This window comes from Myotis nattereri, assembly GCF_964212035.1.
Source record: "Myotis nattereri genome assembly, chromosome: 10".
NCBI lineage: Eukaryota > Metazoa > Chordata > Mammalia > Chiroptera > Vespertilionidae > Myotis > Myotis nattereri.
This window is the reverse complement of record NC_138085.1, coordinates 22,721,785-22,737,443: the sequence shown is the minus strand read 5'-3', so window position 1 is coordinate 22,737,443 and position 15,659 is coordinate 22,721,785. Positions and strand designations below refer to the sequence as shown.

The window sequence follows — 15,659 nt, the reverse complement described above, 5'->3', positions numbered from 1 at the left end:
CTTTAGTTGCAGTCTCACAAAATTGATTCAAACTAGATATTTCACTTGAATTAATGAGAATTGAAGAGAAAAGCCCCCTTTCCCCAATCTTGTATTGTCTCCTTTTCAAGGTATGGTCACAACTATTGCTTCCATTCCTTGTCATCAGTTATCGTCTCATTTCCAGGAAATGCACAAGCATTTCTCTGCCATTGAAGACCCTTCCCTGTGGGAAAGGGCACACCTAGGTAGCCATCTATTAAATCTTCTCCTACCATTCCCACCTTCAGTGACTTTCTATATCATTAATCGATCTGCCTTCTCCCTCCCTCATCTCAAAGCCCACTTTGTTTCTTTATCCTCTCTATGTAAAGTCTCCAGTACATATCCAGGTGGTGGTAGGCAGAGTAACAGCCTCTCTTCACCCAAGATGTGCATGTCCTCATGCCAGAAACAGAATATTAGGTCCTGTAGCGAAAGGTTAAGGCAGCAGATGGAGTGAAGGTTGCTTAATCACCTGACCTTAAAATGGAGATTACCCTGGTTGTCTGGGGGCCAGTAATTACAAGGGTGGCAGAAGTCAGAGAAGGATGTAACTGGAAGAGTAGAGAGATGCAGTGTTGCTGGTTTGAAGACGGAGGGGACCACAGGCCAAGAAATGCAGGTTGCTTCCCGCAGCTGGGGAAGGATTCTGACACCTTGATTTCAGCACAAGTGAGACCCATGTCAGACTTTTTTTAAATTGATTTGCATGAGAAACAATGATTTGTTGTTCCACTTACTTATGCATTCATTGTTTGATCCTTGTATGTGCCCTGACTGGGGATCAACCTGCAACTTTGGTGTATTGGGACAATGCTCTAACCAAGCTACCCACTCAGGGCTATGTCAGACTTCTATAGAACTGTATTTATGTTGCTTTAAACTATTGTGCGCTGATTTCTTTATGGCACTAATAGATCAGTAAACATTTATTAATTGCAATTTTACTGTAAGGAAGAACTGTCCCTTCTCTCCCATGTATAAATCTATGTCAGAGTGGACTCATCACGATTGTATTCTATTTTAGTCTATGGCTTATAATTCATTGCAACCTGGGTGCTCCTTCAGGTTGGTTCCTGTGTCGGGACAAGCCTCCTTCCTTTTTTGAGCACATTCTTACTTGATGGTATAAGATATTCCAGACTCATTTTATATTCTCTCTGCTTCAGATCAGAATTTCCCCAAGGAGCTCTGGTTCCTTTTATTGAAGAATAGTATTTAGAAACCAAGATTTGGACACTATATGTGCTCATTGCTACTGGGGTATCACTGCCTCTAGGCCCTCTGAGCAGTCAGGGCTAGGAAATATACAAATATTTCTAACCCTAGTGGTCATACCCAGAGGCATATTTATTTCAATATCTACCTGGATATATCTAGGAATCCATATACCCCCATAAGGTTCATTCTAACCTTACCACCTTCTCGTCTGTCATTTTGCTTGAGCAGGGCCAGAGCTGCCATCCCTGCCGAAAGAGGGAGGGGCATGCTGCATAGTGCTTGGCTTAAAGGACGGGATTTTCACAGACAGATGGGAAAGTCACTCCTAGCAGAGAACAGCATGAGCAGAGGCTGGCTGGCAGGCAAAGCAGGGCGTGATGATGTGGAGGCCTAAGACGGGGAGGAGACAGATCCCAAAGGGCCTGAACTAAATCAGCAATGGGTAGTTCATGAAGGTGATTTCACCAGGCAGCGGAGAACTGCTTACACTGTGGATTAGGAAGTGGCAGAACCAAGGCTCTCTGGGCTTTAGCTCCAAGAGCAAGTAGAGTGCTGGGGAAAGTGGAGCTGTGGTCTTGAGCCAGAGGGGTGCGGCCATCATGGGAAAGAAGTGATGGGGGGGGAAGATACCACAGAACCAACAGAACTGGTGACTGACAGAATGTGGAGGAGGTAGGGAGGAGGCAGGACTCAATGTAATAGGGCTGCAACTTGTGTGGCTGGGAGAACACATGAACAGAACCCCAAACAAAAGGTTCTCTGTAAATTCTGTTTCCCCCTTGAAGGCAGGTATGGGCTTACCTGCTCACTGACCACAGAGCCTCACAAAATGCCCCGTGAAGACAGGCCAGACAGAGTAATCTCTCCCCTTACACATGATCTCAGTCCTGGGCCCTCCCTCAGCTCTTCTAACTCCACTGCCTGCCACACACAGCAATGACAACCATGCTCCTGTGGCAGGCCGCCCGTCAGCCAGGACACAGTAACTCCCCCTCCACCCGAGGCCTCCATACGCTGGTCCCGCCTCCCTCTTTGGTCTACCTTGCATTCTAGCCAGAGACCACTTCCCCTTTTCTGCTGACTTGGCATCACTCAGGTCTGTGCCCTTCTGTCCAGCCCCTCCAGTCCCAGGCATCCTCTTGAGCTCTTACCTCTGCCTGGAACACCCTCCCACACCTGGTTAACTCCTGGACCCACACAAGCCAACCTTCCCCACTGCTGGGCTAGATGCCCCTCTGTTTGGCCCTACAACTCTGTACTGAGATAGCCTGTTCTTCCTCCCAACCTGTGTTTTTTGGGGCAAAGATGTTTACCATTGACCCCAAACGGCACCCTCCGGGACCTACTCCAGGTGTTCAAAGACTTGGTGAAGGGCAGACTCTCTCTGGACTTGTTTTTCACTGCTCCTTCCACTGCCTTCCTGGCCTCAGCTTCTACCTTGAGAGCCCAGCTCATCGACATCACCTCTGCCATCTCCCATCACTCTCCTTCCTGACTTGTCTGAACTCTGCCTACATCAATGCTGGTCTGCCAGCCACAGCCACACGTGAGGGGGCAGCAGAGGTGTTCCAGCAGGTAGGACGCAAAGTCACAAAGCCTGAGCCCCACCTGCCAGGAGGCCCTGTCCAGGACCAGGCAGAGGAAGGCAGCCTGGTCCTGCTGGTCCGGAGGATGGGTAATGAGGCTGGGAATTCTGCCTCCAGGCTGAGAGCCCAGCCTCCTGGGGCCTCCCGTGCCACGTTGGCCCACCAACCACTAAAACCCTTAGGCTTCTGAACTAGAGGCAGTGCCATACTGCTCCCTGCCTGTCCTTTCTCTGAGTCCCCAGGGCTGGGTGAGCAAACAACAGCACAAGAACCACAAGAAAATGGCCACACACTGGGCCTTGTCCATAATTATTACTATAATGCTTTACAAAAATGTTTTTTTTCAGGCAACTGTGTTAAATTATTATACATATCTGGGAGGGGGCGGTGGGGCTCTGGCCCCAGGGTAATGAAGACCTTCATGGGAGAGGATTGTGCCCCCTCACCCCTCTGGGTCCGATTCCTGATTAAGTGACTCCCCCTCAACCAGCAAAGACCATTAACCCTTCCCCATCCAGTACTGGGGTAGAGGAGGAGGAGCAGCAAGTCAGTGAAGTGCTTTGAAGGGGAGAGCGTAACAGACTGGCTGCCCAAGCCCCCAGCGTACTCTGCCCTGGCTCTATAGGGTCCAACCGTGGCCAGAACCCCTCACTGGGGAGGGCAGGCTACCAGGACTCAGCGTGCACCCAGGCATCCACTCAGGAAGACGGGGGTACAGTGCAGAAGGTCAGGGATGCCTAGGAGTAGCTGGCCTTCTCGCCACCCTGTCGGGTCAGGAAGAGGAGGAGGCATGAAAAACAGCGATACACCAGTGGGAGCTGCTGGCTGCCCCTCCTCTACTCCACTCCCCAAGGCTACTTACACAGGCACCCCGGCTCTGGGAGGGACTGTCAGAGGAAATGGGGGCGTTTGGGTGTCTGGCCTTGGAGCTCAGGGAAGCAGCCCCAAGGGTTAGAGGCAGGAACCATAGGCTTAATTGGTCCTGCCAAGAGGGACCCCTAGAACCACCGAAGGCTGGGCTCCCCAATTCCTATATTCCAGACTCCCACCCATGCAGCTAAACGTTCCTGTGTGTGTACGTGCATGTGGGAGGGCTGCAGGGAGGCGCTGCTGCACCCTGCCCGGGGTCGGGGCATGCAGGGGCCCAGACAGAAAGGGCCAAAGACTTTGGCTTCCCTTTCCTCCCATTCTCCCCACGCTGCCCCTCCTCCTTGGGCACTAGAAGGTTTTACGATGAATAGCACGAGCGCCATCCTCTTCGTACTCTTTCTTGGAGACCCACATCTTCTTAAAAGTGTCCAGCGAGGCCAGGATGGAGCCGCTGTGAGGAGGGAGGGTGGTGTTCTTGGGGAGAGCCGCCCTCCCTGGGCACTCAGAGCTGTTTCCTTCACCTGGGAGGAAATCCACCCACCTCCTCCCGGCCTGGCTAACCCTGAGAAGTGCCCAGGGCAAAATGGTTTCCTCCCGAGCCCTCCCTGGGAGCCTGCCTCACCCGATCCACGTGGAGTATAGCCGCTCCTGAGGGGCCGAGATCTAGAGGGAGCAAGAACACGTAACTGCCCGTCCGCACGCAGCAGCCCCGTCCCCGCGGGGGTGATTCCCACGCCCAAGGCCAGACAGCAAGTACATGAGCCGGGAGCAGCGGCTGGGCTGGGCTGGAAATGAGAGGCCCCCGGAGGCGACCGGTGCCCTCTCCTCCCAGTCAGGGCTGCCCAGCACCCCATGCGCCACGGGCACGCTCCACAACCTCACCTTGATTTTGACGTCCTTTGGGGCAAGCTTCTTCACTTCACTTAGTAATCGGTCGCCAAAGCCTGTGAACACAAGGCTGGCTAGCCTGGGGTCCCCTTCTGGCCCTCTCACCACTAGCTCCCCTCATCCAGCCTGGTGCCCCCCAGCCGCCACCTTCCTTCAGCAGCTCTTTCCAGCATTAAGGGTAGGCGTGAGCCACTCCAAGGGCAGAAAAGACCCAGCCCCACGCCTGCAAGTGACCCCGCTAACAAAGAGAGGTGACATGAGCTAGAACCCCAAGTCACCTGGCTCTGCTGGCCCCCCACGTTCTTCCTCACCCGATGCTCCAGCAGTCAAAACCCGCCAGAAGCAAAGTCAAAGGCAAATGACAAATCAGGAGAAAACATCTACCATTCTGCCCATCAGGTGGGCAGAGATCACACAGTGTCGGGCAGGCCATGGGCACAAGCTCCCAGGAGGGAACGGGCAGCACCTACCCAATAATAAAGGCACCCCCGCCCTGACCCGGCTGTTCTCTGGGATTTATTGTCGGTCTGTTCTCACCACGGGAAATGACAGTGCACATCTGAGACTAGAAGGGACTGCAAAAGGCCATCAGCAGGACAACGGCCATGTGGCACATCCGTGCAGTGAAATACCACACGGACATATCGAAGAACTTACATGGCAGGGAAAGACCTTCCAGATAATGTGCTAAGTAAGCCATACATGGTTGGGACGTGCAGAACATGCAGTTTGCGTGTATGTGGGGTTGATGCACATGTGTTTCTATGTGCAGGAAGGCAGCCGACAGTTTCCTGAGAAACCAGCAAGTCCTGTGCGGAGGGAAGGGGTGACCAAGACAATGGGAAAGGACACTTCATCTAACACACTTTAGATCTCATATGAACCAATCACCTACTTAGGAAGTGAGTAAATGTCATTTTAAATCTTACTCTTAAAAAGCATTGCTCACTGAGCACCGAAAAGCCAATAGAAAGGGGCCCTGTCCCAGGCTGCTGGGAGCGGGATGCAGAAGGCCCAGCCGCCCGTGGCCCCACCACCACCTCCCAGGTCAGGCACCTTTGAACAGCGTGGAGCCTCCTGAAAGCACGATGTTGGCGAACAGCGTCCGGCGGAGGTCCAGGTCCGACTTGTGGATGGCGAAGGCCAGCACCTCGTGGAGCCCCTCGCTCTCGTCCCCTACCAGGTCTGGCTGGAACAGCAGTTCGGGGGCCCGGAATCGCGCCGGCCCCACCTTTGGAACATAAGATTGAGGTATAGGCCTCTTCCTCCGGGCCCAGCAGCACCACCGCCACCCAGGACCAGGCCTGGTGACTTACGTCAAGCATGCTGCCATCCGGCAAGGTGTACTGCACCTTCTCTGTCTCCAGAGCCTCATCCTTCTGCGGGTTGATGGACAGGTAGCAGGCTCTCTGCGAGGCGTGGGGAGCAGGGACACACCTTCAAAGGCTGTGACTGGGACACCCACACCCAGGCTCGACTTCAAGCCTTGGTCCTGCCCTCCTCCCCTGCCATTCGCCCTCCTCCCGTCACTCCACAACCTCCTGCCCTTTGTCACCTCTTTGATGGTCCGAACAACCTCAAACTCCGCTGAGGTGTGAAAGTCGAAGCCTTCCTTGCGCAGCAGCAGCCGGAGATAGCGGGAGACGTCGCGGCCAGCAATGTCCACCCGCATGATGGAATGCGGCATGGCAAAGCCCTCGTAGATAGGGACAGCATGGGTGACCCCGTCCCCCGAGTCTAACACCACTCCTGTCGTGCGTCCTGTTGCGTACCTGTCAGCAGGTCAGCATCCCCTCGCCTCAGCCGGTAAGGCATGGGCCTCCCACCCCCGGAAGGAACCCCATCTGGTCACCTCGAGCAGGATGGCCCCAGGGAGGATGGGACCCAGGGACCACTCACAGGCTGAGCACGGCCTGCATGGAGATGAACAGGGCCGGCACATTGAAGGTCTCGAAGAACACCTCTGCCGCCTTCTCCCGGTTCTTACTCGGGTTGAGCGGGGCTTCCGTTAGGAGAACAGGATGCTACAAGAGACAGCAGAGCTGTGGGCGTGTGCACAGACCCGCGAGGCCCTGAAAGGATCTTCCAGAGGAGCCCTCCTCCCGTGCACCAGCAGTGAGCGCGTGTCCTTCTCAAGGACACTGTCCTGTCACCTGCTGGAAGTTACTCTCCCACAGCCCGCTCTCCCGGGAAGGTTCTGCTTGGCCGCCCCGACTGTTGTGCACCCCACACAGTGAAGAGGCAGCAGGCCCCAGCAAAACGCAGGAAATGTGGGAGCCTGGCCCCGAGGGAGCACAGCAGGGAGGGCACAGCGAGGGGATTCGGAGCCTGGGGAGGCCTGGCTGCCACACCTCCTCGGAGAAGGTCTGCAGCTGGTCCTTGGAGTAGACGTACTGCCAGATGCGCTCCATGTCATTCCAGTCCCGCACCACGCCGTGCTCCATGGGGTAGCGCAGAGCCAGCAGCCCGCGGTGCTCCTGCGCAGGAGGGGTGGGAAGGCAGTGTGGCTCCAGGCCCCAGGCCCCAGGCCCCAGACCCAGCCACTGCTTTCTGCCTTCACCTGCCCCGAGTAGAACCACCGCTGCTTCCTGGGTGTCCCCATGCGCTTGGCTCGATTGTCTGGCAGCCTCTCAGAATCTAGCCAGCCTCACCTGGCCAGGGACAGGGAGGGTGGTGACTTGCTTCCTCCCACCCCCCCAGGCCCTTGGCCTCCTCCCCTGGCACACTTCTCTATACTCACGGCCAGCGCATCTCCCCTTTTCCCCACACATGGCTACGCTCCCATCGGCGCCTGTACTGTCCTCTGTGGTCACCTGTCACCCCCCTGCCCCTTCTCCCAGTGCTCACATCTCCTGCATGAACTGTCCTTCAATGTCCCTATGTCCCTTCTTGCCAAGCACCACTTTGCCTCTTTCCTATTGACCCATCTCCTGAGAGCCCCTATTGTGCTCCCAGATCCTGGCACCCCACACTGTTGCCCAGGTGCCTAATTTGCACTTGCTTATAACGCCCCCCCCCCCCCACATTCACTCCTCCTGAGGGCCTCTCTGGCCATGTGGCCCCTGCAAGTCACCCCAGTTGGGGTGCAAGAGGTGGCTCCACAGCTCTTGTTGGGATCAGTTATCAAGTCTGGGTAATTCAGACTCTGAAGTCACTTTTTAATCAGTTCTTTCTTCTGCAGCTTCCAAAAGACAGGGCATGAGTGCCTAACTGTACCCCACCCCAGGAGCCACCGCCTCATTACAGGGTAGACTTCAGAGCTAAAGCCTGGAGAGCCCAGGGGGCATCTGGCATGTGGCCCAGAGAGCAGTCTCGGGGGCCTCTGCAGGACAGCTCTGCCCCCAGACAGGCTCCTGGGACCATGAAGACCCCAAACCCAGGGAAGTGCAGGTTCCACGTTACCTCTGCTTTTGGTCCAATGAAGAGGTCCCCTTCCAGGGCTCCAGCCATCACCCGCATGTGCTTTGGGCGCCCGACACTGCGGGGACAGGCAGTCAGTGAGGCAGGCAGGGGCACAGCTGGAAAGCCAACTCCGGTGGTCAAGACTAACTTACTCCAAAGCACCAGAATGTGGCCATGGGGCAAAGGTCAGAAGCCAGGGATCTGGGATGCCGGACTACTGAGCAGGGACTACAGAGCAGGCCTCAGCAGGACAGGAAGCTCAGGGTCAGAAGAAAAGGTCCCCCCACCCCCCCAGAGGGCTGAGCTCTGGAGCATCAGCCCTCCATGGCCTATTCTGGCAGGAGTTGGCTTCCGCAGCCAGTGACTCAGCCCATGCTCTCGGGGTCAGGATGCCCCGGGGAGCTGGGTGGTGGCTCCGTGTATCCCCTTCCCGTTCAGTCGATTCTGCCCCTTTCCCACTGCAGGGGCTTCCAGAACAGAGAGTCTAAAATCTGACCCAAGTTCCCTGCACAACAGGACCCTTAATGACACCCAAGTGGGTTTCAGAAAGGACCCCCCTCCCCCGCCAGGCTTAGGCTAATCACTCTAAAGCAGTGGTTCTCAACCTTCCTAATGCCGCGACCCTTTAATACAGTTCCTCATGTTGTGGTGACCCCCAATTTCATTGTTACAAATTGAACATAATTAAAGCACAGTGATTAATCACAAAAACAATATGTAATTATGTATGTGTTTTCCGATGGTCTTAGGCGACCCCTGTGAGAGGGTCGTTCGATCCCCAAAGGGGTCGCGACCCACTTGAGAACCGCTGCTCTAAAGCCTCTAGGATTTGCGAGGTGCGCTGCTGAGGGAAAACTTCCCAAGGGACTGGAGTAGCCGAAGGCCCCAGGCTTTCTCAGGTTTCACCTCCTCTGAGAAAGTATTTTCTAGAGTCTGAAAATAAATAAGCCCCAAAGAAAACCTCTCCTGGGAGGAAGAGGTGGCTGTGCAGTAATCGCCCACTCTTCCCCTTTCTCTGGGAATCTTCTCCCTTTTATTGTGGCTGCTGCAGCCACGCTCTGGCCCCAGGGGAATGCTGGCGCTTCTCCCTCGCTCAGTGAGGGACCAAAATCAGACTCCAAAGGGGAGGGGGAAGCCCAGAGCAGCTGTCTGCTCCTTGCAAAGCCCGCAACAGTGTCAGCCTCAAGGTTGGCCACAAAGACTCAGGATCACCGTTCTCTTGGGAAGCAAACGAAAAGGTTAGGGCTGCTGCCTGGACACTTACTAGTTTGGGAAACAGTATTTGGGAATCTGATCTCCTGCAAAGCCAGCCTTGATCACCCCAGAGCCCTGCAAGGAAAAACACTGTTTAGCTGTCTGCATTCGCCTCCAAATTAAGGCAGTGCCCTACAGTGGGGAGCAGGCTGCCGAGATCCTGCCGAGAGGGCAAGGTCATTTACAAGTACACCAGTGGCTCAAAACAGTGTGAGGGGCACTTCTACATCCCTTCCTCCCACATTTGACAATGTCTGTAGGGGATGCTACTGGTATCTAGTGGGTAGAGGTCAGGGACCCTGTGGTGCACAAGCCAGCCCCTTACAACCAAGAACTATCCAGCCCAGAGTGCCAACAGGGGACTGAGAGCCCATCACAAAGTCCATCCACCTCCGCACGCTCCAGGCCAGCTCCGGCAAGAGGGATCCAGGGCAAAGCTATCCTGAAAGCCAGCATCGTTTTTCCCAACAGCCCCTGGCCCCTCCGCTCCCAGTGGACAGGCCCCGGGAAAGACCACTGGGAGCCTAGGAAGCTGCAGCTCCGGTGGTTTTCCTAGAGACTGCAGACAAGAACTGCGCTGCCCTGCTGCAGCCTGGACCGGGCATCTGGAACCCTCCCCAGGCCCTCTTCACACAGGTCTTCATCACACTCCGGGTCTGCGATGCAGGAAGCAACAGCCCAAGTTACAGAGCAGCTGGAAGCCCAGAGCACCGTGCAGGCCGCTCCCTAAACTCAGAAGCATGTTGATTGGCCTGAGTGAACTACTTCACCCCAAGAAGGGACATGGCCTGGTCCTTCCTGGAGCCTGCTGAGGGCACCCCTACGCCGCGTCCTAGCTTCTTATTACACATCCTGTGCTGTGGCTCAGGGAGCCCACATGGGAACTCCAAAAAGAGCGGCTCCGGGATGACATGGGGTCAGGTGGGAGGGAGAAAGAGAAGGAATCACCATCAAAACCTCCCCGGCTCACGCACCAGCGGCAGACACCAGGGCCACTCGTTTTCTTACTATGGACCAGAAATTGGAGGCCAGAGTCCTCCGAGGGCAGCTGGCACGCTGAGCGCCAGAGCGGCGGGACAAGCCGCAGGAAGCCAGGCACCTCTCCTGAGCTCGGGAACAAGGATCCCGACTGTGCACGGTCCTGGGGGCGGGGCCTGAGCTCTCCCCGCGCCGCCGGCCGCCGCAGGTCTGCTCCGCACTTCGGGGATCGAAGCAGGCGGCAGCCACCCAGGCGGCGGACTGTGGGTGGCGGACCCAACCTGCGTGTCTCCCAGACCCGGGGGAGGGCAGGAGGGCCTGTGCGCTCGGAGGGTCCTGCCTGGGCGCAGCCCCTTGGGAAGCGCTGTGGTCAGGTCCCCGGACCCACCCTCCCAAAGGGGCCATCAGTGTGCAAAGGAGCAAAGCACCCTTCTCTACCCGGGGGCGGCGGAGGGGTCAGGGGGCTGGGGGGGCCCCGCGGGGCCGCCGCTGTCACTCCTGCCCTCCCCAGGTGCTCATCGCGTGGCTGGGGCCGGGCTCGGGCACGGGCGGCCCCAAGGCCCCGGGTCCAGGGCCAAGCAGCGCGCGGACCCCGGCGGGCAACGCGCAGAGGACGAGCCCAGACGGGCGGGGTCCCTCCCGGCGCCGCGTGCGACCCGGGGGCGGGGCGCCCGCCTTCCCCCCAGCTGCCGGGTCTCACGTTGTCGATGACCACGGGCTGGTTGGCGATGATGTCGTAGGACTCCATGGCGCGGGCGGCCCTGCCCGGCAGGCAGGGGCAGGAGGGACCCGCGGGCGGGCGGGCGGGCGCGAGGACCGGACCGCGGGGTTCCAGACGCGGCGCCGCGCCCCTCCCCCCCAGAGCGCAGACTACGCGCCCCTCCCGAGAGGGCGCGCCCGCGGCCAATCGCCGCTCTCTCCTGGGCGATTGACCGCCCGCGCCGGGGCAACGGGACCAAGGGGCGGTGCCGCCGCGGGCCCACCAGCCAATTGCGGTCCCCGGAGGACTGCCGGGCGATTTCAAGGTAGGTTGCGCTGTGTGGAGATGACGTCATGGCCTCGCTCTTAAAGGGGACGCAGGTGAAATCAAGGGTTGGGGGCGCGATGTCACCTGTCCGGGAAGACGTCTTCCCGACGGCCAGCACCTCCGACCACGCCCCTTCGCTCCTTCGCGATCGCGCAGTCCCCGAGGAGGCTGGCGCTGGCTGTTAAACCCAAAGCATGTATTGCGCACGGACGAAGGTCCTTTCTCCTGTAACAATTACACTTTAGTGGTAACTTGGTAGCTGGCGTTTATCCAGCACCTAATCCGGTGCTTGCGGAGCACTTCTACCCACTTTGCATAGATGATATTAAATCGGGCAATAACTACCAGGTAATTGCATGTTGTCCCATTTTACAGGGGTGGACACGAGGAACCTAGCCAAGTTTATAGAGCTAGCAGCAACCCTGGAATTCGCACGTGGGCAGCTTCTAGCCGCCCTGGAGTCAAAGGCTGTAACAGCCCTGAATTCGCTTACCAAACTGAGCCATAGTGATGTGCCTCTATATATGCCTTTCCCACTAGACTGTGACATAAGCTGCATAAGATTGGAGACGACCATACAGAAAAGTGCAGAAACCCTAAGTGTGCATTCAGCGTATTGTTACCATGTGGACGCACATGTAACCATCGCTGAGCTTAAGCAGCAGCATGACCAGCACTTCAGCGGCCACCAGCAGTCAGTGCCCCGTTTCTCCTCCTAGGCGGCCACCCTCCCGAATTTAACACCACACGTTCGTTTGGCCAATTTCAGAACTTAGTGCAAATGGAATCGTAGGCATGTATTCACTTGTATCTGGTGTCTGTGCATTCATAAAATGGCTCAATGTACAGCCGTTTAAGTTCATACAGGAGTTTTATATAATCTGATATGAAACACTATCAGGACATATGGTTAAATCAAAGCAAAGAAAGCCGGACGAAGTGTCCAGAATATTGTATGTGTGAATGGCTCTGAAGAGCAGATGCAACACCTTCAAGACTCTAATATGAGAAAGGGACCATTGGTAGATGTGTGTGAATGAGGGGAGAATTCTTTTTGCAATATAAACTTTTGTACTGAATTGTTTTTAACTTGTTTATGTATATATTGCTTTTGTTTCTCATTTTTATTGTGCCAAAATACACATAACATAATTTATCTTAACCATGTTAAGTGTACAGTTCAGTGGTATTAAAAACATTCATAATGCTGAGTTATCATCACCACCGTCCATCTCCAGAACTCTTTCATCTTGTAAAACTGAAACTCTACACCCATTAAACACTAATCTCCCACTTCCCACTCTCCCCCAGCCCCTGGCAACCACTGTTGTACTTTCTGTTTCTATGAATTAACTAAGTACCTCGAGTTTCTACTGTTTTCTATGGCAGCAGCAACACTAACAATGCACTAGGGTTCAAGTTTCTCTACATCCTCACCAACACTTGTTTTTTTGTTTGTTTGTTTTTGTATATTTTTAAAAAAATAGTAGCCATCCTAATGAGTATGAGATATCTGCTATCTCAGCATAGTTTTGCTTTGTATTTTTCTAATGATTTGTGACATTGAGCATCTTTCCATGTGCTTTATGGCTTATTTGTATGTCTTCTTTGTGTTACCAGGAAACCCCCGGTTGGGCTCTGGCTGCGCGTCCCTGTGTCCAATATGAAGGCAGGGCTGAATCATGTTATGCGTTTATCGAGAAGGCTAGCCCACCAAGAAGACGGTGCTTACAAGCATCAAATCCTGTCTTCCGGCAGGTGCAGGATTATAAAGGGGAAGGAGCTAGGATGAGACAGCCCTGGAGGTCCGCAGACTCAGCTATTGTCTTTAGTCATCAGGCAATGAGGTGATGTTGATGAGATGATGTTTTGACTTCAGGTGAGTCTGACCCTGCTTATTGGTTCTGCTGCTGGATTCACAGCTGAGTCATCTCCTCAATCGCTTCGCACAGGCCTTGAAAAGGAAAATTAAGAAAAACTTAACCTTCTATTCACATATGAGAAACTTAACCCTCTATGCACATAAGTATATGTGTTCTAGAATTTAAAATAATTTACTTTTCCGATTAATTCAGGTGCTGTAGCTATCAAATTATAACTACCCGCCCCCCCCCCCCCCCCCCCGGCCGCCATCATTTGGAGATATGTCTATTCAAGCCCTTTGCCCATTTTTTAATTGGTTTGGTTTCTTTTTCTGCTGTTAATTTTTAGTAGTTTTGGATATTAATCCCTTATCAGATATATGATTTGCAAATATATTTTCCATTCTGTGGGTTGCCTTTTTACTCTGTTAATAGTGTTTTTGATGCACAAAATTAAAAAAATGTTCTGTCTAACTTGTCTATATTTTTTTTGTTGCCTCTGCCTTTGGTGTCATATCTGAGACACCAAATCCAATGCTCTGAAGCTTTTAACTCAGTGTTTTCCTCTACAAGTTTTATAGTTTTAGCTCTTATACTTAGGTCTTTAACCCATTTGTGTTAAATTTTATATTTGGTGTCGGTAAGGGACCAACTTCTTTCTTTTGTATGTGAATATCCAGTTTTCCCAGCACATTTATTGAAAAGACTGTCTTTTCCCCTTTAAATGGGTTGGCACCCCTGCAAAGATCATTTGATCATATATGCGAGGGCTTATTTCTGGGCTCTATTTTACTCTGGGTCTATATGTCTGTCTTTATAGTGTGTTACTTTAAAAATGAAATAAAATACTGAAGTGCAAGGTGTCTGCATAACAAACATTTATACGAGAGCATTTGTAAAGAAGAAATTCCATGAACACTAGACAACAGGGTAACAGTGTTGGGGCGAGGAGTGGCTGCAAAGGAGCCCCACAAGTACATGCTGTTGAAGGCTATGGAGCAAACCCAGCTCAGAGGCAGGCGGGCAAGCTCCTCAATTATCCTCTGAGACAGATGGAAAGGGGAGGGGCCCAGAAGGCTTACCTCGGAGGGAGAAAGAGAGAGAGAGGGGAAGAGAGGAAGGTGGGCAAGAGAGAATCCCTCCAGCCCAAAGGACCAGCTGCGCCCTCCTGCCCCTTGAGCCATCGTCTCAGCGTCTCCCAGACAGCATCTCCTTTTCTGGCCTGAACGTTACCCTCGCACGTAGATGCCGTTGATGTTCTCAGTCTGTCACTGTTACTTACACCCACTTTGCTAATAAAGATTATTGACCCGGGAAAGGTTACACCTGTCCAAAGGGCCTGCTAATGGTTACCTGGGCCCAAGTTCATAAGCAGAGCCTAGCAGCCCTGGCTCACAGGGGGCCGTCCACTCAGGCTGCATCTCGGGAAAACCAGCCTGGGCTGCCAAGATTCCTGCATTGTGTCCCTTTTGGTTAAGTCCATCCAGGACTTCCTGGGGTGGTGTTTGACCAATGGGTTGAGACCAGGCCTGTGCAGTTGGATCTGCACTGTTACTAGTATATCCTCACTAGAGGCCTGATGCACGAAATTCGTGCAAGAGTAAGCCTTCCTTCCCCCAGCTGCCTGCACCGGCTTCCTTCTGGCACCCAGGACCCGGGCTTCCCTCACAGCCCCGGCTTCACCCTGAAGTTCATCCGGAAGGACGTCTGGTCTAATTAGCATATTACGCTTTTATTATTATAGATTTGCCATATTTTAAAAAATATTTTTTTATTGATTTCAGAAAGGAAGGGCGAGGGAGAGAGAAATAGAAACATCAATGATGAGAGAGAATCATTGATCAGCTGCCTCCTGCATGCCCACTTGTACAGGGGATTGAGCCAGCCAGCAACCCAGGCATGTGCCCTTGACTGGAATCGAACCTGGGACCCTTCAGTCTGCAGGCTGATGCTCTATCCACTGAGCCAAACTGGCTAGAGCCTCATTTGCATCTTTAGAAACCAATCACAGCAGCTCCATAATGACCAATCGGGACACATGATTCTGACCAATCAGGACATTGCAATTTGGGCTAATCAAACTGCAAATTTGGATCCTTAATTTGCATAAAATGGGCCAATCAGGGATCAGGGCAGGCACTTTCTCTGTGTAAGTGGGCTTCTGCTTTACCTCTAGGGAGGGCACTGGAGGCTGCATTTACTCCATTTTTCTGAAAAAAGTGTCCTTTTACTGCCCCTCAGATTGGTGATTCCTATTCGCATTGGATTGGTGGCAGCGACCCTTTGTTGACAAGACAAAATGCACCAATGAAAGTAAGTTCTTAGCACATATGGAGGAACCCAGATGATGGGGTCTTCGGAGACTTCCCTTAGTGACAGACCCCAAAAGGCAGAGATGATGGAACGCTGTGCCTGATGCCGCCTCCTTTGGGTTATGCTGAGGGGGTGAGTTTGAGTTGTTTCGTATGTTTTTTTTTTAAATCTGTTTTTACTTTTTTGAAGATATTTTAGAGAAATAAGACTTATGCTGCTGCCATTACCTAATGTTTT

General features: G+C 53.7%; 1 protein-coding gene across 1 annotated transcript; it reads right to left on the bottom strand.

The window, feature by feature from the left end:
* Positions 1-3,100: 3,100 nt before the first annotated feature.
* ACTR1B (actin related protein 1B) lies at positions 3,101-11,136 on the bottom strand. Its single transcript, XM_081100673.1, has 11 exons — positions 10,921-11,136; positions 9,253-9,317; positions 7,989-8,064; positions 6,938-7,063; positions 6,486-6,610; positions 6,142-6,358; positions 5,903-5,995; positions 5,643-5,817; positions 4,581-4,642; positions 4,321-4,361; positions 3,101-4,149 (listed from the first exon to the last, which is right to left on the bottom strand). The coding sequence occupies exons 1-11, from the start codon at positions 10,966-10,968 to the stop codon at positions 4,047-4,049; spliced, it is 1,131 nt and encodes a 376-aa protein (XP_080956799.1). The 5' UTR covers positions 10,969-11,136; the 3' UTR covers positions 3,101-4,046.
* Positions 11,137-15,659: the final 4,523 nt, after the last annotated feature.

Bases quoted from the DNA above. Each gene is read 5' to 3' on its own strand.
- ACTR1B (XM_081100673.1), bottom strand. From the start codon at position 10,968: ATGGAGTCCTACGACATCATCGCCAACCAGCCCGTGGTCATCGACAAC. The intron at 6,611-6,937 runs GTGTGGCAGCCA...TGTCTCTTGTAG, and splicing joins TGCAGACCTTCTCCGAGGAG to CATCCTGTTCTCCTAACGGA. The intron at 4,362-4,580 runs GTGAGGTTGTGG...TGCTCCCTCTAG, and splicing joins CAAAGGACGTCAAAATCAAG to ATCTCGGCCCCTCAGGAGCG.